The sequence below is a fragment of the Loxodonta africana genome, chromosome 12, assembly GCF_030014295.1.
Source record: "Loxodonta africana isolate mLoxAfr1 chromosome 12, mLoxAfr1.hap2, whole genome shotgun sequence".
Classification (NCBI taxonomy): Eukaryota; Metazoa; Chordata; class Mammalia; order Proboscidea; family Elephantidae; genus Loxodonta; species Loxodonta africana.
The window spans coordinates 87202786-87227923 of record NC_087353.1 but is presented as its reverse complement, the minus strand read 5'-3'; the positions used below and the strand labels follow the sequence as shown (position 1 = coordinate 87227923).

Genomic DNA, 25138 nt, shown 5'->3' with positions numbered 1-25138 from the left:
CTTTTCTGGGAGTAGAAGCACAGGAAGTGGTCAGATGTGTTTCCTGAATGAATGAATGAATGAATGAACGAACCAGGCAGCTTTAGCCGAAAAATATTACAATAAAAGAACATCGTAGCAGTCAGTAGAAAGCCCTGAGTGTTGGAGTTTGAAAATGATCATGTTGGTCTCATTTAGCACCTAACCAGAGACTTGACATCGGGGAAGACACAAGTGTTTTCAGCCTCAATTTAATCACCTTTGTTAGGATCAAAAGTGATAGTCTCTGACACACGTGGAAGCGCTTAGTTAAACACATTTTTTTTTCCCCCTTCCAACCCTAAAATAAGCCGGTTACTTTCCTTGGCTGTAGGAACCAGCCTCTCAGGGCAGGCGGCAACCGGCGCGGCAAGTATGGCAAACCACCGATATGCATCTCACACCTCCCGAAGGCCTAGAGAGGCCCCGTAACTGCCCGGGGGAATGGACGCCACAGGGAATTGATGACGCACTTCCGGCGTGGGTTACTTTTTTTTTTTTTTTTTTTTTGGTCACGGGACTAAGCGGTTTTTAGGCGGAATAGAGGTTGAAAGGAGTTCGGGAGAAGAGCTAGGCAGGGTGGGATCCTGTGTGTTTGGGACAGGACAACCTTGCCTTTGTGCACTGGGGAGGGCCGATGAGTTGCTTGGCTTTTTGCAGGATTTGCTGTTTTCTCCCTTAAAGGCAGAACTCTTGGGAAGCCAGCACATGCCAAAGAAGGATGAGTTCGATCTTGACCGCCCAGAGACGCGGGAATGACCCTGGGGCAGGAGACTGGAGCGTGCCTGCGAGGTCCAGGGTCGCCGCGCCTCAGCTCGCCGCCGCGCCCCTGCGTGATGGGCTTTTGATAGTGAAAGTGGAGGAAGACCCACCTGGAGGTCAGGAATCCGACCCGCCCGGGGACTGTCAGGACTCAGAAAGTTTTCGACAGCAGTTTAGACAGTTTCGTTACCAGGAGGTGGCTGGACCCATAGAGGCGCTGAGACGGCTCAGGGAACTTTGTCGTCAGTGGCTGAGGCCGGAGATGCGCACCAAGGAGCAGATCTTGGAGCTGCTGGTGCTGGAGCAGTTCCTGAACATCCTGCCCGAGGAGACCCAGGCCCGGGTGCGGGAGCACTCTCCGGAGAATTGGCAGGAGGCTGCGGCTGCAGTGCAGGCTTTTCAGAGAGCGCTTGATGGGACCTCACCGCAGGTGAGAAGAAGACATGTTCTGGGTGGTGAGAATGTGGAGACTAGAGGTGTATGGGATGCCGTGAGTTTCAGATGTTCTTTCCTTATTACATTTTTTTTGAATGAGGATGTGCTTGGAAATTTCCTTTCCGTAGAAAACAGTGACAAGTAAATCCATCCAGGAAATGCGCCTTGAGTTATAGAGCTTTCAGGACAAAACCAACTCTGGATTACTGTTTACTCATTGTAAGACAACCTATTGAGTTACTAGAGTATATGGGACAGAAGGATGTCAGGGTATTTGTACTAAGGAAAGTGGACTCATGTCCTTGAATTACTTATTACGCTAAACAGCAATTCCTCACCACTTTGAATGAGGATCTCTTTTACCTTTTTAACAGTTTGGCGACCCCCTCCCTGTATTTAAAATCCATTGCCATGGAGTTAATTGATGTAGTATTAAGACATCAGTAGAAATGCATGATCTTCCTTCCTCGCTGTATGTCAGTTTCCTGGACTTTTCATTGATGATTTCCTATTTCTCCACCTGACTCCATATCACTCCTCCGCTAAAACCAATAAATAAATAAATGGACATTTTGTTGTATGGGAATCAACACCACTGAACAGCTGGTCAGAATTCTCCAATTTTGGTTTTAAAAGTGGGGAGAGGAGTGTCAATTGGGTGAAGTGGTGGATCGACTTTATTAGCTGTAGGGTTTCCATCCTGACACCTGAGGACTCCCAGTACTTTGAAAAGCATTTCTCTGAAGATTCCCTCTGTCTCTCTTATGTCATTTTTGAACACTGACCAAGTTGAAAATACGTGTTCATTTGTGTCACTGCAGCATGTTGTTAGGTTTTATTTTTAATTATACAAGTTCCTGGGCAGCGCAAAGGCTAAGTGCTGTACTACAAACTGAAAGTTGGTGCTGCAAACCCATGCAGAGTCATCTTGGAAGACAGGCCTGACAATCTGCTTCTGAAAGGTCATAGCCATGAAAAGGGCTTGGAGCAGTTCTACTCCGCACAGATGCGGTCGCCATGAGTTGGAAATGACTCGAAGGCAATAACAACAAGAATGAAGCTAACAGTGGTGTGTATACTCCAAAGGTTGCTAATATTTGCCGTATCTGTGGCAACAATTTTAGACCAATAAAATTTGGTAGCTAAAAAATGCCTTAGTGATGTCACCCTCTGTCATTTTAAAGAGGGCTCTGGAAAAGAAACTGTTCCATGTCTCTCTGCTAGCTTCTGGCACCTCCAGGCATTCCATAGCTTGCAGCTGTGGCATCACGTGGTGTCCTTCCTCTGTTTCCATGTATCTATGTATTTTTTCTCCTTTTTATATAGTTGCCAGTCATAGCGTTAGTACCCACTCTGTTAACCTAACTGGTAACATCTTCAAAGATCCTGCTTCCACACAGGGTCACGTTCACAGGTACAGGTGTTAGGACTTCAACGTTATCTTTTTGGGGAACACAATTCAATCCATAATAGGGCCTTTAAGGTAACTTCAGTCTTTCAGTGATTCCTTCTAGCCCTCAAACAGCAGGGCCCATCGCCCACCATCCCTTGCTTACATCACATTAAAATGCACAGAAAACACTCAAAACCCACTCTAATTTGTGAGATATGATACCAGGAATTGTGGAGAGTGCTTATGGGAGTAAAAAGCCCCGCTGGATCCCCCCTTACATAAGAGCAGGAATGAGAAGTTGAGAAGGCCAGCCTCCTCCTTGCATTTCTAGTGGCTTCAGCTCTGTATACCCTTCCTTAGAATTTGGCTTCATGCCACTGCTTCCTAAATTCTAGCTTAAGTTACAGAATGTTAGATGCTACAAGTTAGACTATAACAATAAGAATGAGGTTGGAAACCAAGAGTCAAGCATACCTGAATCTCAAGTGTTTCTTCTCTTAGACTTTTCCCAGCTAGACAGCATGGTATAGTGATTAAGTGCATGAATTCTGAACCCAGTCACCAGGATTTGAATCCTCATTCTCTACTTACTAACTAACTAACCGTAGAACCTTAGACAAGCTGAAAAAGTCTAATTTATTCTGATACTTTACCCTTTCCTTCTTAAACCCACCTCCTTTTACTTTAGAAATGTCAGGACTTCAGAGGAATAGATGGACTGTATATCCTTCAGGAGATTCTCTACAAATACTTCTGTTTCTCCCAACAGGGCTTTTAATAAACTGGCCAGGCGTTAGTTTGTATAGATAAAGGAAGTCCCTGGAAAGGAGAGACACAGTTGCAAAGTAAGTGTAGACATCCTACTTGAAAAGCTTAACCAGAAGGCCTGCTACCTCCACATGGAAGGAAGGTGGCCGACCCAGTGCCTTTAATCAGGGGTAAGACTGTGCCCGCTCCAGTACAAAGACAAGTACAAAGAAGGATCAAAACCTCCAAAAATTCTATGCCTTAGATCAGTGGTTCTCAACCGGGAGTGATTTTCCCCCTAGGGTACACTGGGCAATATTAGAGACATCTTTGGTTATCACAGTTCGGGGGTGTGTCCCGGCATCTAGTAGGTGGAGGCAAGGGATGCTGCCAAACATCTTATTATGCACAGGACAGCCCTCCAGTGAGGTGCAGAAGGCAGAGGCAGGGCAACGTGATGCTGCAGCTGCAAGCCAAGGAGTGCCCGGAAGTACCAGAAGCTAGGAGAGAACCATGAAACAATTTCTCTTGTAGAGCTCTCAGAAAGAGTCAAGATGGCCAATACCGTAATTTGGCCTCCAGAACTGTTAGACAATAAATTATAGTCTCCAGAACTATGAGACAATAAATTTCTGTTCTTGTAAGCCAACTTTGTGATATTTTGTTACAGCAGCCCTAGGGCACCAATACAGACTCCTTTCCTGTCAGTGGGTGAGAGAATCAGCTTGGGCCTGGACAGCTGTCTGCTTCACCAGTTTTAGAACCTTCCTTTTCTAATAACTGTGGCTTTAACTTTAGCGAAAGGTCAACCTACATTTAAATAAGCCATTTCAGAAGATCATCATGTTAGATAATTATTGTGAAGTGGTTAGGGGAAGGGAAAAGAAATAATAATTACTGAACAGATGCTTGTGTGAGTACGTTCATCATCTTTAGATATTTGTGTCTGGTTCAACCATAAGGAAACAGTGTCTCAGGAGCCAGGATTAGAACTCAGGACTTTCTGGTTATATTTTTAATCTATATTAGATTTCCTCTTTGATAAATCACAGCAATATAACTCAGAAAATATTTTGTTCCTACCCCAAATTAGTGTAGATAGTCCACAGAAAGACTTTTTAGGATTGCAAGGGAATGTCAGCCTCTGTCTTTGATCACCTCAAAACTCTCTGGTCAATACAAGACTCACTGGTAAAGATTAAACAGCCAAGATTGTTACTGGATGGTCAGCTCTCTCTCTTTTACCCTCTGGAGTCTGGCCTCATCCTAAGACTAGTAGTGTTATCCTGGGACTGCAGGTACTGAATGGGGATCTTATGTTGTTTCAGGGGTTGGTGACATTCAAGGATGTGGCTATGTCTGTAACCTGGGAGGAATGGGTGCATCTGGACCCAGCTCAGAGGACTTTCTCCAGGGACAGTACACAGAAGGATTATGGGAACACAGTCTTGCTGAGTAAGTACTGTTACTTTGCTTGATTATAACTGTGCATAGTTGGCGAACGGCTTGGTTCAGTATTTTGGGGTTTGATCCTAGAAGCAGTCTGAGGTTTGCAGACAAAGGCTGAGAGCTTTAGAGTCTCTTGTGAGTCAACGAGGACTTTCTGTTCTGTATTGCTAGGTGATATATTCCATTTTTTATTTTGGTTCTTTTGTGTGTGTGTGGTAAATATGTAACAAAACATTTTTCATATCAACATTTTTTACGTGTATAATTCAGTGACATTAATCATATTGATTTTTTCCCAACATTATACAAATGACCAACAAGCACATGAAAGATGCTCAACCTTGTTAGTCATTAGGGAAATGCAAATGGAAACCACGAGCTATCACTTCACGTCCACTAAGATGGCTATGATTATACCACTCTCTGTTTTCAAAATTTTCCATCCTCTAAGTAGAAGCTCAGTGTCCCCTAAGTAATGAGTCACTCATTCCCCCTCCCTTGCTCCTATACCTGGTAACCACTAATAAACTACACAGATGTTTTATATCTTATATTTAGGTCTTTGATCCAATTTGAGTTAGTTTTCCTACATGGTGTGAGTTATGGGTCCAAGGTTATTCTTTTGTTTGTGGAAATCCAGTTGTCCCAGCCCTATTTATTAAAGAGACTATTCTTTTCCCATTGGATGGATTTAGCACCCTTCTCAAAGATCAGTTGACCAGAGATGTACAAGTTTATTTCTGGACTCTCAATTCTATTCTATTTGTTTACATGCCTATCATTATACCAGTACCAGGTTGTTTGATTACAGTAGCTTTCCTTTATTGTATATTTTTCAGATGTTTTCTTTGTGGTTTTCATGGGGATTACATTTGACATCCCAAGTTTATAACAATTTAGTTTAAATTGATACCAACATAAGTTCAGTAATATACAAAAATTCTGTTCCTATATCGCTCCTGCCCCCTTTATGTTGTTTTTATCATAAATTATATCTTTTTACATTGTATGCCTAATACCATAAATTGATAGCTTTAATACATTTGTCTTTTAAATCATGTATGACATAACATGTAGAGTTACAAATGAAAAATACTATAAAGCTCGCCTTTGTATGTGCCCCAAAAATTACCTTTACCAGAAATCTTTTTTCTTCATACAATTTCAAGCTGTATAGTGTCCTTTCCTTTCAATATGAAAGACTCCCTTTAGCATTTTTTATAGGTCAGATGTCTCAGTCATCTAAAGTTGTTGTTACAAATACCACAAGTAGGTGGCTTTAAAGAACAGAAATTTATTTTTTCCATTATTCTGGAGGCTAAAAGTCCAAATCAGAGTCTGAGCAGTGCCAATTCCTTCCTTGTTAGTAGCCCTAGGTGTTCCTTGATTCCTTGGCAATCCTCACATGGGCGTCTATCTTGCACAGTGTGTTCATGCACCTGTGTCTATGCTGCTCTTTTTATAACTCAGAAGTAATTAGGTTCAGGACACACTGTACACTGATATGGTTTCATGAATGTAACAAACAAGACCTTATTTCCAAATAAGATTACATCCACAGTTATAGGGGTCAGGATTCCAACACATATTTTTGGGGAACACAATTCAATCCATAACAGCAGATCTTGTGGTAATGAACTCCCTCAGCTTTTGTTTATGTGGCAATCTGTTAATTTCACTGTCAGTTTTGAAGGACAGTTTTGCTGGTTATATAATTCTTGGTTGACAGTTCTTTTCACACTTTAAATATGTCTTCCCACTGCCTTCTGGCATCCATGGTTTCTGAGAAGAAAAGAGCATTTCATCTAATTGACAATCCCTTGTATGTGGTGACTCACTGCTCTCTTGCTGCTTTCAGGATTCTTTATCTTTGGTTTTTGAGAGCTTGATTATAATGTTCTCAGTGTTGATCTCTTTAGGTTTATCTTGCTAGGAATTTCTTGGCCTTTTAGGATGTGTAGGTTCATGTCTTTTGTCAAATTTTGGAAGTTTTTGCCCATTATTTTTTCATATATCCTGTCTCTTTTTCTTTCTCTCCTCTCCATCTGGGACTCCCGTAACACATATATTGGTGGCTTGATGGTGTCCCACGAGTTCCTTAGGCTCTGTTCACTTTTCCTCATTCATTTTGTTCCTGATGTTGTTGTTATGTTGTTGTGAGGTGCTGTCGAGATGGTTCTGACTCATAGTGACCCTTTGTACAACAGAACGAAAACACTGCCTTGGTCCTGCACAGTGCACACAAGCATTGCTGTCTCATTGAGGGTCTTCCTCTTTTTCACTGACCCTCTACTTTATCAAGCATGATGTCCTTTTCCAGGGACTGGTCCCTCCTGATAACGTGTCCAAAGTATGTGAGACGAAATCTTGTCATCCTCACTTCTAAGGAGCATTTTGGCTGTACTTCTTCCAAGACAGATTTATTCATTCTTCTTGTAGCCCATGGTATATTCAGTATTCTTTGCCAATACCATAATTTTAAAGCATCAGTTCTTCTTTGGTCTTCTTTATATGTTGTCCAGCTTTCACATGCATATGAGGTAATTGAAAATACTATGGCTTGGGTCAGGTGCACCTTAGCCCTCAAAACGACATCTTTGCATTTCAACACTTTAAAGCGGTGTTTTGTAAATTTGTCCAATGCAATACATCATTTGAGTTCTTGACTGCGGCTTCCATGGGTGTTGATTGAGGATCCAAGTAAAATGAAATCCTTGACAACCTTCAATATTTTCTCTGTTTATCATGATGCTGTTTATTAGTTTAGCTGTAAGGGTTTTTGTTTTCTTTATGTGAAGGTGTAATCCATACTCAAGGCTGCAGTCTTTGATCTTCATCTCTAAGTGCTTCAACTCTTCTTCACTTTCAGCAGGCAAGGTTGTGACATCTGCGTATTGTAGGTTAACGAGTCTTCCTCTAATCCTGATGGTGAATTTTTCTTCATATACTCCAGCTTCTCAAATTATTTGCTCATCATACAGATTAAGTGTGGTGAAAAGATATGACCCTTACACACACCCTTTCTGATTTTAAACCTGATTTTGTTCCTAAGACACAATTTTAGTCATCCTGTCTTTATCTTCACTGATTCATTCTGCCAACTCATATCTGCTGTTGAACTCTGAATTTTTCATTTCAGTTATTGTACTTTTCAGTTCCTGTATGTTTGGTTCCTTTTTATAATTTCTGTGTATTAATATTCTTAGATTTTGTTCTTTGTGGTTTTCTTTAGTGCCTTGTGTAAATTTAATACTGTTTTAAAGTTTTTTTCTAGTTAAGTCCAGTTGTTTCGGTCACGTTATTTTGTTCCTTTGAGCGGGCCTCCCTTTCTGGTTTCTTTATGTGTATTGTGATTTTTTTTTGTTATTGTTGAAACTGGAACATTTGAATATTGTTACGTGGTAACTCTGGAAACCGGATTCTTCCCCTTCCCTAGGCTTTGCTTTTTTTGTTTTTATTTTCAATTGTTAAAGGCTGTAGTAGTCCTTTTGTTTAATGACTTCACCTAACTATTTCTGTAAAGCCTGCTTTCCTGGATGTGTGTGAACACTGAAATCACTGTTTCTTAGCTTGTGTTTATGTAGTATTTGAACAGAGATTTCTCTGAATGCAGAGGAGAACAAAACAAAAAATAGACCTCTCCTAGTCTTTGCAAATTGACTCTGTTCTGGGCCCATCTTTCAACACTTAGTGAGGCTTGCACTGAGCCTAGGTATCAGCCTGAGGTGAAAGCATAGGATCTTTCCAGGTAATTTATGAGCATGCATCTTGCCCCCGAAATGTGTGTGGCTTTTTCAGTTTCCCTGTATACATGTTGTTTTTGAAAGCCTTGATTTCCAAAAGAAACTCTCTTCCTGGCTTCTCCTTCCAGTCTTTAGATATGCCTTAAATTGCACTTGTTAGTCCTAGGCAGCTACAGGCGGTTACAGGCTTTGGGCATTCCCTACTGCCTCTCAGCCCTGTGTGAGCTCTGAGAGAGGCTAATATGAGATCAATACTTTGCTTCAGTCCTTCAGACAGTTCTCAGACATGTTAGAACACACACACAATAATTTTCAAATAGAATCTGCTTTGCTCCCTCTAGAGCCATAGACCAGGCTCCCTCTGTGAGCATGTGGGCTGCCACAGCTTTAAGCTGACCATGCTAAGCCAGAGAAGAGTTGAGGTGTAGGCAAGTAGGAAACCAAAGTTTTTCTACAATTTAGATATTACCCTTTTCTTGATTCAGCAGTCATTTAGTTGCTGAAACCCTTTGACTGGTTTCCAGAGTTCTGACAAAGTTGGTTCTGGCAGGTTAGACCCCCTGCGCCCCGGCTTTATAGTGTTTTTGTGGGTGGATAAGATTGTGGAGCTGCTCATAATCTTATCTTACTCCGGACCACACTTACTGGCCTTTTGTATGTCTTCTTTGGAGAAATGTCTATTCACATCCTTTATACCTCCCCAAATTGGGTTATTTGTCATTTTATTATTGAGTTTTAGGAGTTCTTTATATATTCAGGGCACAAGTCCCTTATTAGATACAAACAAGAAAAAAAAAAACCCATTGCCATTGAGTCAATTCTGACTCATAGTGACTGACTTTTTGGTTAGCAGCTGAGCTCTTAACCACTATGCTCCAAAGGACACCATAAAGAAAATTAAAAGACAACCAACTCACAGAATGGGAGAAAATATTTGCAAATCTTGTATTGGATTTGCAAATATTCTCTCCTGTTCTGTGCAAGTTAATTAAAATATTTTAACTTCAGGAGTTGTTGAATGGAAAATGTTAAGTTTTTTTTGTTGTTTTTCTGCTATCAATTGCTTATTTCACTTCTGCAAAAGGATAAAATGTCTGTAATTTTTATTTTACTGTTTCAGGTTTGGAATCCAGAACTGAGAACAAAGAGTTGATTCCAAAGCAAGAAATTTTAGAAGAAGCAGAGCCACAGGGGCAGTTAGAAGAAGGGTCTCAGGGAAAGGCTCCCTTGTTTTCCCAGTGTGGTGATACTCACAAGGACAGGGTAGAAGAGCCATCAAGATACCCCTCAGTGTTGAAACTTGAAAATTCTCCTGGAGAGCAAGGATTCACTAGCCTCTCAGTTTTCAGCAAGAATTGTTCCACAGAAGAGGAAGACTCTAAAAATAGTCAATTTGAGAATAGTACCAAAAGGTCAAACTTTATTTTTCCTCAGCATATTCAGGCAGCAAACAGGCCTGTTAACAGTGATGAACATGGGAATAATTGCAAACAGAGTTTAGATACAGTGCAGTATCAAGTGGTGATACCTCACACATCTATTGACAGTGAGAAAAATTTCCATAGCTCTGGCCTTTTGGCAACCCAGAGGCAGTTCCGTCAAGAAAAACCTTATAAATGTGATGACTGTGGGAAGAGTTTCAAACAGCGTTCTGACCTCTTTAAACACCAGAGAATACACACTGGTGAGAAACCATATGAATGCCAAGAATGTGGGAAAAGCTTCAGTCAGAGCGCTGCCCTAGTTAAACACCAGAGGACTCATACAGGTGAAAAGCCGTACACATGTCCCAAATGTGGGGAAAGCTTCAGACAGAGCTCACATCTAAATCGGCATCAAAGAATCCACACAGGAGATAAATGCTATAAATGTAACGAGTGTGGGAAAACCTGCAATATTTCCAACCTTTTTAGACATCAGAAAATACATAAAGGTGAGAGACCCTATAAATGTGAAGAATGTGAGAAGAGCTTCAAACAGCGCTCTGACCTTTTTAAACATAAGAGGATTCACACTGGAGAGAAACCTTACGGATGTACTGTCTGTGGGAAAAGCTTCAGTCAGAGTGCAACCCTCATTAAACACCAGAGAACTCACACTGGGGAGAAACCTTATAAATGTCTTGAATGTGGGGAGAACTTTAGACAAAGTTCACACCTTATCCGACACCAAAGAATCCATAGACATAAAGCCCCATCATTCTGACATGTTTTTGCATGATGTTTGTTTTCTGTTGTCCAGAAACTACATCCTCTAGCATTTAGTGTATTTCAGTCAGTCATGGATCATATTTCCTTGGGTATTTCACAGAAGATAGATTCAGTCTGACCTAAGTCTCTTGACACATACTTTAATAAACTATTGCCAGTGAAGGAGAAACAAGCAAGGGGCTTCTCCGTAAGTTGAGGTGGTTTTGTGTAAGAGACTTCTGATTATAAGAGGAAGGGGTGACATGAGACAGAATTCTGTCCTTGTCATCCCTTCATTCTTCTTACCTCTGCTTTTGGACCAAGTCTTGCCCACTCCAATTACTTTCCTAAGAATTTTTTTTTAGTCACTTAGAAGTATTTTTTTTAGAAGTATCTTTCTACCTAGGTGGTAGAGTAGATTTCAACTACTTCATAATCCTTACAGCACCTTGTAAGTTCAGTGTATACAAGAAGCACTCTATTTTTTTTTTTTACTTAATTTTGTAGAGTCCTTTCCCATCCTAGCAGTCTAGGAGTTGGTTTTGTAACATTAAAACAAAAAGTTCTTTTAAAACAAGAAAGGCAAAAGAAAATCTCATCTAAACACACAATTCCCATTATTGTATTTTTTTCACAGCTTATCAATTTATGGTACTTTATTCGATAACTTTTGGTTTCTGAAAAAAGTCATCACTAAATTTTCCACCAAAACCTTTGTGTGTGTGGGTCCTTATATCAAATAGCCTAAAACATGTTTTTTATTTTTGTGTTGAGGCTTCTTAATATTTTGGACATGAGAAAGTGCTCCAGCAGTATTTCCTTTAGGGTATTTCAAAAGAGGAGGACACTGAAGACAGAATTTCTGTTCTTGCTTTTTCTGTTAACAGCAGCCATAACTGACGTTATACGATATTCCCTTCATAAGATGCATTCATATACATTTTTCCTTTTGATTTCCAAGCAACCCTATGAGGTAAGTAGGAAACTATGTCATCTCAGTTTACAAAGGAAGAAACTGAGGCTCACATTTGACACTTCATTTCTCAGGTGATCTGATTGCTTAGTGAGTGAAGATAAGCACACTATTTTTCCCCTTTGAATTAGTGAACAGCGCCCACCACGTGATTCACTTACTGCCTTTTGCCCCTTTTCTCTCTCCTCCTGCTTCGTCTGGAGCATCTTTGCAACGGTGAATTATGGACCCAGTAGCAGTGATGGCAGAGTAGTTGGTGCATCCACACACATCATGACAAGAAATACAAGCTCTGAATGGGATTTAAATCTTGATGGTTCGTTAACTTTCCAGAGCTGTCTTTTCCCATCCCTGTAGCCAGATGAAGGGAAGATACGGGATTGGCTTTATTGTCACTGTTGGGTTAAACTGTACGCTAATGACTACTGAGTGAAGTTTACTCAAATTAGAACCTAAATATCCTATTACCTTTCCAGTTCTACATAATAATAGCATGGCTCAAATCCAAATTCTTTTAGGACTTTTTTATGGGGATATAAGCTTATTGGAAATTTGGGAAAATAATTTTTTAAAAACCCATTAAAAGGAAAAATTATCCATAATCCCACTACCCTGACTCAACTGTTACTGGTCTTTTGGTGTATTTCCTTATTTTTTTCTGTGTGTATTTTTTTTACATAATAAAGATCATAATGCATATATTGTACTTTTATCATTGTGTCTTAAGGGTTTTATGCGATCTTCATAACCATTATGCATAATGACTTCATCATTTTCCAGCAACTGGATATAACAATTGAATCATTTTCCTTTAAACGGACATTTCAAGCATTTCTAATTTTTCATGGTTACAGTGCTGTAATGAATGTAATTGTGAGTGTGATTTTAATATAATTTGGATTGTTCCATAGAATCTAAGGCTAGATTCCCAGAAATAAAGTTCTGGATTAGTGTGTGTGGTGCAATGGATCACTTTTGTGTGACCTTTCTCACCAGGGTCTTGTAACTTCCAAGTGACTGTGTGGGACCCTGCAGATAGGGTAATCGTTGCTATGAGTCGGAATCAACAGCAACGGGTATACAGGGTAAGGAGACTGGTCACTTTTGCCATCCCACTAGGCTTAAAAGAGCCAATTTCAGAGTAGGGAGAACATCTCACCACCACCAAGAAAGAGTCAAGAGTGGAGTGTGTCCTTTGGACCTGGATCCCCTGTGCTGAGCTCCTGGAACCAGGAGACCGAGAGAGAGAGAACTGTAACACTGAAGATGGCAAGAAGCAGTGGCAAAGAAATGGTGGCAGGAGATGGCGCAGTGGGCTTCCCGGCCCACGGAGCAAGATGAGTGCCTTTGGGCAGGAGGTTTCCTGGAGGAGTAGGGCCTCCGGGCCCTTGGTGGAGCTAGGTTTGTCAATTCACGGAACTAGAGCTGAGCATCTTCAGGCTGAGGTATAGACAGAGCTAAAGCAGCTTTGTGACACTTGCCTGAGCAAGGAAGGCAGAGGTTGAGGGGCCAGAGAGAGGTGTGCCTGTGGGCATGGCTGAGAAGAGGCTGTCCTCACGGAAGAACTGTATCCTGAACGTTCCTCAACCTGAATTGTAACCTGTTACTTCCCTAATTACCCCATAATTGTTAGTACTATCTGCGAGTTCTCCATGGCCATTGCAATGAATTATAGAACCCAGCAGAGAACTACTGCAGTGGGAGGGATAACTGGTGTCAGAATTAGTAAAGATGGCAGGGAGAATCAGTATTGTCTGTTGATCTTGATTCTCCTTCCCCTATGTGAAGTTAGAGTAGGTCAGATACCTCTGGTATGCCATTCTTAAAGTATGTGAACTATTTCATGGCTCTTAATACACTTTTCCAGTTGCTCTCCCCCAATGTGAAAGCCAAATTACACAATATTAGAATTTCATTATATCCTAGGACCTATTATTGTTTTCCTAAATGGATAAAAAAAAACAAACATTACCTTTCAGAACTCACCTCAGCCTTGGACACAGTAGTAAAGTACATGTTCCATCTTTTGACCCTCCTTATAACCAACAGGAGAGAATTGTGAGAAGGCTGGCTTAGGTACATTAAGGCTTTAGGGTGTCATTCTGAAAATTTAACTTTTTAGGCGATTTAGTATCGAGAGCATTTGGCTAAAGTGAGGAACTGTGAATAAAGTATCAGTTTAAACATGGCCGTGATCTGTATTACTTTGGGAAAGAGTGTAACTGACCAGTTGCTGTGGGGTACATTCCCTGTGCTCACAGGATTTTCAATGGCTGGGATCTTCTGGAAGTAAGATTGCCAGGTAATTCTTCCAAGGGGCCTCTGGGTGGATTCGAACGGCCAACCTTTTGGTTAGTAGCTGAGTGCTTAACCTTTTGCCTATTGTGTATAACCAAATCAAACCCACTGTTCTCAAGTAGATTCCAACTCATAGCAATCCTATTAGGACAGAGTAGAACTGTTCCATAGGGTTTCCAAGGCTGGAAATTTTTTATGGAAGCAGACTGCCACATCTTTCTCCCACTGAGCGGCTGGTGGGTTTGAGCCCCTAACCTTTTGTTTAGAGGCTGAGTGCTTCACCACTGCACCACCAGGGATCCTTCTATTGCATATAGGGACCCAAGATATAGTTATAAGATTTTGCTTCTCTGTATCAATTTCTTTGCTCTACTTCTATCTTACAGCATTTCCGTGTAAAAATCAAAGGAGGTAACAATGTAAAGTATATTAATGTTTTCCTAAGGCTCATCAAGGTTACTTGCCCAAGGTCATACAGATAAGTGATAAGAAACCAGTTACAGGATTCTGATACTAGTGTAATAATTCATTGTAGTACACAAACTCTGCAGTCTTCTCTGCATTTTCAGTTTTTCCTCCACTCTTCCTCTTCTACTTTCTTTTATAGGCATTTACTGCTGTCTAAATGCTACTTGAATCTCTGACCTATTTCCACATACATGCCTTTCTTTGGTTGTGATGCTTTCTCTATTTGGAATCCCAGCTCTCGTTCCCTAGCCCCTAAGCCATCAAATTAACAAAAGCCCCAATTCTGTGAAACAATTTAAAAGAGTCATTTCTCAATTATCCTAATCCAAAATATTTACTGAACTATAACACTATCTGTAGGTTTTGTTTGGCCCTTACCATAAACTGCTATATACAGTAACTGTCATATTTGTGCCCATTCCAAAGAAAGGTGATTCAACAGAATGCAGAAATTATCAAACAATATCATTAGTATCACACACATTTCAGTAAAGTTTTGCTGAAAGAATTAAAAAACTGTTGCAGCAGTACATTGACAGGGAACTGCCAGAAATTCAAGCCAGATTCAGAAGAGGATGTGTGTCATGGATTGAATTATGTCCCCCTAAAAATGTGTGTATCAACTGGGCTGGGCCATGATTCCCAGTATTGTGTGATTTTCTTACATGTTGTTAGTCCTGCCTCTATGATGTTAATGAGGGAGGATGGGCAGCAGTTGTGTTAGTGAGGCAGGACTCAACCTACAGGAATGGATTGTGTCTTGAGACAATCTCTTGAGATACAAAAGAGAGAAGCAAGCAGAGAGATAGGGGGATCTCATACCACCAAGAAAGCAGCACCAGGAGCAGAATGTGTCCTTTGGACGTGGGGTCCCTGTGCCTGAGAAGCTCCTCGACCAGGGAAGACAGATGACAGAAAGCCATCCCCTGGAGCTGACACTCTAAATTTGGACTCGTAACCTACTAGACCACGAGAGAATAAACTTCTCTTTGTTAAAGCCATCCACTTGCGGTATTTCTGTTATAGCAGCACTAGATAACTGAGACAACGTAGAACAAGGGATAGCATTGGTGATGTCAGATGGATCCTGGCTGAAAGCAGAGAATATCAGAAAGATGTTTACCTGTGTTTTATTGACTATGCAAAGGCATTCGATTGTGTAGATCGTAACAAATTATGGATAACATTACAAAGAATGGGAATTCCAGAACACATAACTGTGCACGTGAGGAACCTGTACATAGATCAAGAGGCAGTCATTAGAAAAGAACAAGGGGCTGCATGGTTTAAAGTCAGAAACGGTGTGCATCAGGGCTGTATTCTTTCACTACACTAACTCAACCTGTATGCTGAGCAAATAATCCAAGAAGCTGGACTATACAAAGAAAAACGTGGCATCAGGTTGGAGGAAAACTCATTAAATATCTGTAATGTGCAGATGACACAGCCTTGCTTGCTGAAAGTGAAGAGGATTTGAAGCACTTACTGATGAAGATCAAAGACCACAGCCTTCAGTATGGATTACACCTCAACATAAAAAAAACAAAAATCCTCACAACTGGACCAATAAGCAATACCATGATAAATGGAGAAAAGACTGAAGTTGTCAAGGATTTCATTTTACTTGGATCCACAATCAATGCACATGGAAGCAGTAGCCAACAAATCAAATGACATATTGTATTGGGTAAATCTGCTGCAAAAGACTTCTTTAAAGTGTTAAAAAGTAAAGATGTTACTTTAAGGACTAAGGTTCGCCTGACCCAAGCCATGTGTTTTCAGTCACCTTATATGCATGTGAAAGCTGGACAATGAATAAGAAAGACCAAAGAATTGAAGCCTTTAATTATGGTGTTGGCGAAGAATACTGAATATACTATGGACTGCCAAAAGAATGAACAAATCTGTTGTCTTGGCTATCTAGTGCTGCTGTAACAGAAATACCAAAAGTGGATGGCTTTAACAAAGAGAAATCTATTCCCTTACAGTCTAGTAGGTTAGAAGTCTGAATTTAGGGCATCAGCTCCAGGGGAAGGCTTTCTCTCTCTGCCAGCTTTGGAGAAGGTCCTGGTCATCAATCTTCCTCTGGTCTAGAAGCTTCTCAGCACAGGAACCTCAGGTCCAAAGGACGCACTCTGCTCCTGGTGCTACTTTCTTGGTGGTATGAGGTCTCCTTGTCTCTCTGCTTGCTTCTCTCTTCTATACCTCAAAAGAGATTGGTTTAAGACTATCTAATCTTGCAGATTTTATCAACCTAGCTGCCACTAATCCCATCTCATCAACATCATAGAGATAGGATTAAAACACATAGGGAAATCACATCAGATGACAACATGGTGGACGATCAGACAATACTGGGACTCATGACCTACCCAAGTTGACAGATATTTTGGGGGGACACAACTTGATCCATGACATCTGTCTGGAAAAAAGTACAGCCAGAATGCTCCTTAGAAGTGAGAGTGGGGAGACATCATCTCACATACTTTGGACATGTTATGAGGCGGAACCAGTTCCTGGAGAAGGACATCACGTTTGGTAGAATAGAGGGGTCGGCAAGAAAGAGGAAGACCCTTAATGAGATGGACCGACACAGTGGCTGCAACAACAGGCTCAAGCATACCAACAACTGTGAGGATGGCGAAGGACAAGACAGAGTTTCATTTTGTTGTACATAGAGTCACTATGAGTCAGAACTGACTGGCACATAACAACATTCTTCTGCTGATAAGCATTGGGTAGGCTCTACTTCCGGGATATTATGAATAGCATTGCTGTGATCATTCTAATCCATATATTGTGCTGAACATGTACGTGCATTCTGTTGGGTATATACCCAGAAGTGGATTGCTAGATCATAAGGTATGCATATGTTCACCTCTAGTTAAAAACAAAACAAAAAATCAAACCCATTGCCCTCAAGTCAGATCTGCTCCATGGGACTATTTTGCCTGTAATATTTAGAGACTCAGATCACCAGGTCTTTTCCCTGTGGTACTGCTGAGTGGGACTGAACCACCAACCTGTAGGTTAATGGTCTAGTGCAACCTGTTTGCATCACCCACGTACCTTCACCTCTAGTAGATACATCCAAATAGCTTCCCAAAGTACTTTTAACAATTTGTATTTCCACCAGCAACGAAAGAGACTTCTAGTTGTTCCACATCCTTGCCAAAACTTGGTTTTATCAGTCTTTTTAATTTCACCCATATTGGTAGGTGTGTAGTGGTATCTCATTGTTTTGCCTCTCCACAAGGCTAATGAAATTGAGTACCATTTAGATGGTAGATTTTAAGTTTATTTTACTTTTATTATAAATGTTTATTGTAGAAAACTTTAAAATGCAGAAATAAAACAGAAAATAAAATTCATATATTTTGTATGTTTTTCAAAAATAAAATTTGGATCTACTTATATAATTCATATAGGAATAACTTTTATATTTGAAAACTTAGTGTGTGTGATCTCTTATGTCTTCATTATTTGGATATACTACAATTTTATTTACTCATCCCTCTCTTGGCAATTAGTTTATTTCCAATTTGTCACTGTATCAGTGTCCTATTGCTGTTGTAGCAAATTACCACATACTTTGTGGCTTATAACTACACAAATTTATATTACTGTTCTGGAGGTCAGAAATCTGAAATGGGCCTCACTGGGTGAAAATCAAGGGAAAATGCAGGTCTTATGTTCCTTCTGGAGACTCTAGGGGAGAATCCATTTCTTGGCCTTTGCAAGTTTCTAGAGGCTGCCTGCATTCCTTGGCTCGTGGCCCCCTACCACCTGCAAAGACAGCAATGGCTTTCTCTCATTGTACCATTTTAACTAACACTGACTCTTCTGCCTCCCTTTTTCACATTTAAGGACCCTTGTGATTACTAAGGAGACCTGGTGGCAAAGTGGATAAAGCAATCGACTGCTAACTGAAAGGTTAGAAGTTGGAGACCATCGGTGGCTCTGTGGGAGAAAGATGTGGCGATCTCCTTCAGTAGAGATTTTAAGCCTTGAAAACCTTATGGGGTCGCTATGAGTTGGAACCGACGGCAGTGGATTTTGGGTGATTACTTTAGGCCCACTCAGATAATCCAAAACGATCTCCCAATCTCAAGGGTGGCTGATCAGCAATCTCTCTGTAACTAACTGCCACATCCATTCACTTCCCCATGAGTAGGATTTTAGTTCCCCAAACCTGAGGTGATATCTCAGCTGGAGGACTGGGAAGAGCCATGGATCCTGGATCTACCGAGCGCTGGGAATAGGAAGGCTTCCAGTAGTGCTTGCCCAGGAGGGTGAGGAAGAGACCTAGTCAAGTGCAAATAGTGAAGAGGAAGAGAAGTCACTTTAATGACACCCCTTCTGTGTGCCAGACACAGAGGCAGGTTGGCATGTATTTCACTTATTCATCCCTACTGCCCTGCGAAATTAGTACATATGATCATCATAATGGTATTGAATTCTTGGACTTCAGACTTGCTCCTCTCACTAGACTTCACTCAACAACAGTGATGCTCTGTAATGGTCATAAAAGTAGCAAGTTCCTTCAAAATTTTAAACTTATTCAAGATCAGCATGCTTGTATAGTGAAGAAATAGGACAAATTTGATGAGTATAGGAAACTTCAATTACAGCATATTGTTTTCTAGGCATAAAGAAACTTCTTGTTAAAGCAAAATCTTATATTGAGGCTGGTGAACTTCTCCCCACCATCCTAACCAAAGTGAGAGAATGGCAGAGTTAACCAAACTTCATTAAGTTTAGAAACAGCCAGTTAGGTTAACAGAGAAAGTAGGATTCTTCTCTCTTGGTTCCACGGGAAATGAAGGGAAGCTGGGCATCTGTGCTCAACTTCTGTAGGAGCACCCTCCATCTTGGTCAATAGTCTACTTTCCTCTTGGTTGCAGGTGAGCTGGGGCAGAAATTACAGGTAGGCAGAGGAAGCCTCTGCCTGGAAGACATATCAAGAAGGTGTGATAATGCGGTGTCACACCTGAGAAATACTCTGTGGCTAAACTGGGTGGAGGTGATGTTTGCCCCTGTGCTCCAGAAACTGAAGGGTGCCTGGCCTGGAAAAGTCCCATAGCTTCCTCTAAAGGTTTGAAATCCCATGGCTGGGACATGGACATGGCTGCTCAATTTTTGTGGAAAGGCCTCATTGGACGTGGTATGTCCCTGTGGCTCAAAGGATTAGGAACAGTTCTCCTGTGTTTGTATCTTCTCTGAACAACAGGATTAATCTGACTGATTAATGCCTGGATGCTTTAACTGATCACTGTGGAGAATCATAAATACAAACTCTTTATCAGCTAGGCTACTTCTAATAGTCAAGGAGTTGATTGTTTTTTTTAACTGATATTTTTTAAATGTTTTAAGGCTGTGCTTTATGCTGACCATGTTTTTCTGACACACACAAAGAGATATTCCTGGAGTCGAGATCTTCTCAGGCTTTCTTGGTAAATAAGTTTAGCTGAATGTTCACTACTCGTTTTGGTCATTCAGTATTCTTTTAGCCAATGCATTTTTTAGAAATTTGAGTGAGTACCTTAGCAACTACTTTCACCTATGTGCATATTCATAAAAGTATTAGTCATGGCTCGTGATGATGATGTCCTGTAGGAAAACAAAACTCAGCAAAAATCTGAAAATTGTACCTCTGCATGACAGAGCCTCTGGAGCTGTTGGGGTTGGAATGTCTCCCAAATTCAAGAGGTCTTTGGCCAGGGCTTTGCCTGCTCCACAAGGGAAGGCAGGCTCTGAAGGAAAAAGCAATAAAAGCCATTGCTGTTGATTCCTACTCATGGCGACCACATATATTAGATCAGAACTGCTTCATATGGTTTTCTTGGCTGTATTCTTTATAGAAGATTGACAGGCCTTTCTTCCATGGCACCGCAGGGTGAGCTCAAACTGCTTTTAGGTTAGTAGATGAGTGCAAAGCATTTGCACCTCCCAGGGACTTGGGATATTAGCCTTGTTGTTGTTGTTGTTAGGTGCCATCGAGTCATAGCGACCCTATGCACAGCAGAACGAAACACTGCCCAGTCCTGAGCCATCCTTACAATCATTGTTATGCTTGAGCTCACTGCTGCAGCCACTGTGTCAATCCACCTCGTTGAGGGTCCTCCTCTTTTCTGCTGACCCTGTACTCTGCCAAGCATGATATCCTTCTCCAAGGACTGATTCCTCCTGAAAACATGTCCAAAGTACGTAAGACGCAGTCTCGCCATCCTTACTGCTAAGGAGCATTCTGGTTGTACTTCTTCCAAGACAGACTTGTTTGTTCTTTTGGCAGTTCATGGTATATTCAATATTCTTTGCCAACGCCACAATTCAAAGGTGTCAATTCTTCGGTCTTCCTTATTCATTCATTGTCCAGCTTTCACATGCATATGATGCGATTGAAAATACCACGGCTTGGGTCAGGCGCACTTCAGTCTTCAAGATGACATCTTTGCTCTTCAACACGCGGAAAATACCCATTCATAATTGTGGCACAAATAATTAGCAATAAACAAAAATATCAAAGGACTTGACTTGAAAAATATATTTTGCCAACAAATCAGCTATTTCTACTCTGTTTAAAACTTAATTTGCAGTTTCATGTAATATTTTTGCTTTATAATCTCTTGCATCCTATTTCCTCTTCTTCATTTCTACTAGCTGGGAAACGGTGACAAATGGAGTGGCTGTATTTGTGTTTGAGATGAAAGGTACAGTTGAGAATGAACTTGAAGGTACAAGGTGTTTAGGTGTTGTCAAAGCTCCCACGGTGGGTTGAATATGGTGGAAGGTGGCATTTTATTTTACAGTCAGTCTAATATAAACCAAGTGTATAAAAATGTGAAAATGAAAGCATCGATCAATTTTTGTATCTTATTTTATGTCATTTTAATTTTTAACCCAGCCAGCTTTTATAGTTTTAACATTATCAGCTAAAGTAGGGAAATAACATTTTATTAATTTTTCACTCTGATTTAAATATGGTGAAAAAAAAAAAAAGCTTTGCTAGTCTTGTCAAGGCAACCTTTTGGGGTCAGTGGAATTCTACACTGCAGATGCCAGTCTCCTCCAAAGAGGGATAGACACCTTCGCTGAGTGAGCTGATGACTACTCTCTTTCCAGGCATGAAGGACAATAGATCTAGTCCATTAGCCAAGTGAGAACTACTGGAGACCGATCATCACCTGCCATTATACCCCTTCAGGAAAGCCAAAACGTGAGCATCTCTTCCCCACTGCCTTCTTTTGAAGGTGTTTGGAACTCTTGCCATTCTAAATGTTAATAAACATGAACATATTTTTGATATTGAAGCTGGCATTGCTAATTTGAGCTCTTGACCTGGCATCTGTCTAACCTCTTGGGGAAGGCAGTAAGACTAACCTGGCACTCTTCGGGTACTCTTTTGAGGTGGGGGCTCCTTACTAGCATTGGTGCTGTTGACACCCTTTCTCTCAAATCATTTCAGCAAAGCTTCCAAATCAACTTGTTTCCTTGCATGCCAGCATCCCCCATTCCTCTTCCTTTTGGGTCCTAGGAATGCTACTGAAATATTTTCGATGAGTCAGACATTTTCTAGGGGACCTTTTATAAAATGAAAAGAGGTCTACTTAATTTAGTTGTAAACAGAGGAACACGTGGCACCAAATAAATTTTTCTACCCATTTCTCAATAGAAAGTTCTTAGGGTCTATCTACCAGTGCTGTCCAAAGGACCTTTCTATGATGATGGGAAACTCTATCTGTGCTGATCTTGAATGTGGCTTTTGACTGGGGAAATTAATTTTAAATTTTAATTAATTTAAATAGCCTCTTGTGGCTAGAGATAACCATATTGAACAACTGAACTCTATGTATTCTCATGGCAGCTGTGACTGATGGTTGGTATCATGTTACTTCTGGTTCCTAACGTAGTAGTGTTGCAGTAGTTATGCACTCAGCCGTGGACCAAAAGGTCAGCAGTTTGAACCTGCCAGCCACTCCGTGGGAGAAAGATATGGCAGTTTGTTTTGGTAAAGAGTTACAGCCTGGGAAACCCTATGGGGCAGTTCTACTCTGTCCTATAGGGTCGCTATGAGTCAGAATTGATGTGACAGCAATAGTTTGGATTTTTAACTTAGTTATGCCCCTCTGTCTTTCTAGAGAGCTGGTGGTTGGGAATTATCTAAATAGATTTAATGGCTTCAGACTGACTTCTGTGCACTCAGGCCTGGACCTGTTTTTCACAGGTTCCCATGTCCCAAGGCTTAAGTGGGTTTATTTCTCATACTCACATTCCCTCACTGGCTTATATCCTCCTAAGCCAAAAGTATCAACTTCTTAGTTTTGCTTAGGGAAAAAGAATTTGACAGTCTTTTTTTTCTAGCCAGTTCATGCTAACCACTACAAAAATACTGATTATGTATTTTGAACCCAATTTATAGTCAAACCCTTATTTCCCTGCCAGGGTTAAGACCCCTCAAGTACATATACTGCCACTTGCTTTCTTTTCAATAGGACTTTAATTAAAAAAAAATATGTCATATATTTTTGAATTAAATTAAAAAATACGTTTTTTAATTAAAAATATACATGCTGATTAAGAACGTACGAAATTGGTAAGGGCAAGAAAATAATGAAATCAAGAGGAAACTAGTGGGATTTGAGAGGATCTAAATAGCAGCAACAGAGTAAGTCAATCATAACAAATTACGGGTAATATTGTGAAGAATGGGAATTTTAGAACACTTAATTGTGCTCATGTGGAACTTGTACATAAATCAAGAAGCAGTAGTTTGAACAGAACAAGGGGATTCCGTATAGTTCAAAATTAGAAAAGGCGTGCAGCAGGGTTGTGTCCTTTCACCTTATTCAATCTGTATGCTGAACAAACAACCCAAGAAGCCAAATACATGAAGACGAACACAGCATCAGGATTTAAGGAAGACACATTAACAATGTGCAATATTAAGAAGACACAACCTTGCTCGCTGAAAATGGAGATGACCTGAAGTGCTTACTGGTGAAGTCTAAGACTACAGCCTTCAGTATGGATTACATCTGAACATGAAAAAAACAAAAAACCTCACAACTGGACTGATAAACTACATCATGATAAAAAGAGAATTTGACATTGTCAACAATTTTTTCTACTTGCATCAACAATCAATGTCCGTGGAAGCAGGAGTCAAGAAATCAAACGATGTATTGAATTGGGCAAATCTGCTACAAAAAACCACTTCAAGTTTTCAGAAGCAAAGATGACATTTCGATGACGAAGGTGTGTCTAACCCAAGCCATAGTCTTTTTGATCACCTCATATGCATGTGAAAGCTGGATAAAGAAAAAGGAGGAAAGAAGAATTGATGTGCTCAAAATGTGGTGCTGATGAAGAATACTGATTATTCTGTGGACTGCCAAGAGAATGAATAAGCCAGTCTTAAAAGAAACACAACCAGGGTGTTCCTTAGACAAAGATCGTGAGACTTCAACTCGCTCACTTTGGACACATCATCAGGAAAGCCCAACTGCTAGAAAAAAAACATCATGTTTGGCGGAAGGTCAATCAAAACAAGGGAACTCCTTCATGAGATGGATTGACACAATGGCTGCAGCATGGAACTCAACACACCTTCGATCCTGAAAACAGTGCAGGACCAGGCACTGTTTCAATCTGTTATACATAAGGTTGCCACAAGCTGGAACCGACTCGATGGCAACTAACAAGAACAACAACAACAAATAGCAGGAATTCATAAATGCAGACCTAGGATGAGGTTAGGACATGCAAATAATTTCAAACAGATTTCTTGTTTTGGTAAGCTGTAGGGAGAGTACCGCAATCAGCTTAATTTATTTAACCTGAATATAATGTGCTCCGCATACAAAAGGAATATGGTTCCTCAAGGACTGTAACTGATATCTCTTGAATACAAGTAGTTTATTTGGGGGTGGGTGTGTTGAAGAAACACTGACAGGGAAGTGGAGAAGAGACATAGAGAAGGGAAGACAGCTAATAAAGCAGCTTCCATTGTGGGTGAATGTGAGTAAACCCATGAGGAAAACGGGTAAACAGTGTAAAACATACACTTCAGAGATCTTCAACCCAAAGGGAGAGGGAGATCCAGTATTTAAACTGAAATTCCCATCTATCATTGTGTTGAGGGCTGCTCCCAGGATGTGTGATTACCCAGCAGGAGCAGTGGCCATTCATGATTTTAGAAAAAGCCTGCAGGTAAAGATACAGACACTGCAAGTCAGATGAAAAAATGAACGGGTAAGGCAGGGCACCAATAGCATCTGCTACAAATATTGACTTCAACCTAACACTAGGGTCTAGTCTAGGGGCATACTAATTTTAGTTTACGAAAAAATTTTAGTAGTTCTTAATATCTCATTAATTACTAATGAGTAGCCCTTAGTTTGTTTCAAAAGTTTATACAATATTTTTCTATATAAACCACAGAAAGACGCTCTTAAATTGTTCATACTCCATCAAATAGTCCCCTTTTTTTAAGGGGAACCACAGAACCAAGCTACCATGCCTCCCTTCTTCCTTAACTAGACCGGAGGGAATGAAGGTATGGTGAATTCAAGAGAGACTGGAAACAAGAGCTTATTATATTTTCTATAAAGTTAATTCTTGACTACATCAGGAGGTAAACCACAAAAAGAGGGTCCCCACAGAA

At 40.6% G+C, this 25138-nt stretch overlaps 1 protein-coding gene across 1 annotated transcript; it reads left to right on the top strand.

The window, feature by feature from the left end:
- The first annotated feature begins 537 nt into the window (after positions 1-537).
- ZNF394 (zinc finger protein 394) lies at positions 538-14155 on the top strand. The gene is made up of 3 exons (XM_010601828.3): positions 538-1210; positions 4684-4810; positions 9668-14155. Exons 1-3 carry the CDS (start codon positions 740-742, stop codon positions 10750-10752), a joined length of 1683 nt encoding a protein of 560 aa, XP_010600130.1. The 5' UTR covers positions 538-739; the 3' UTR covers positions 10753-14155.
- Positions 14156-25138: the final 10983 nt, after the last annotated feature.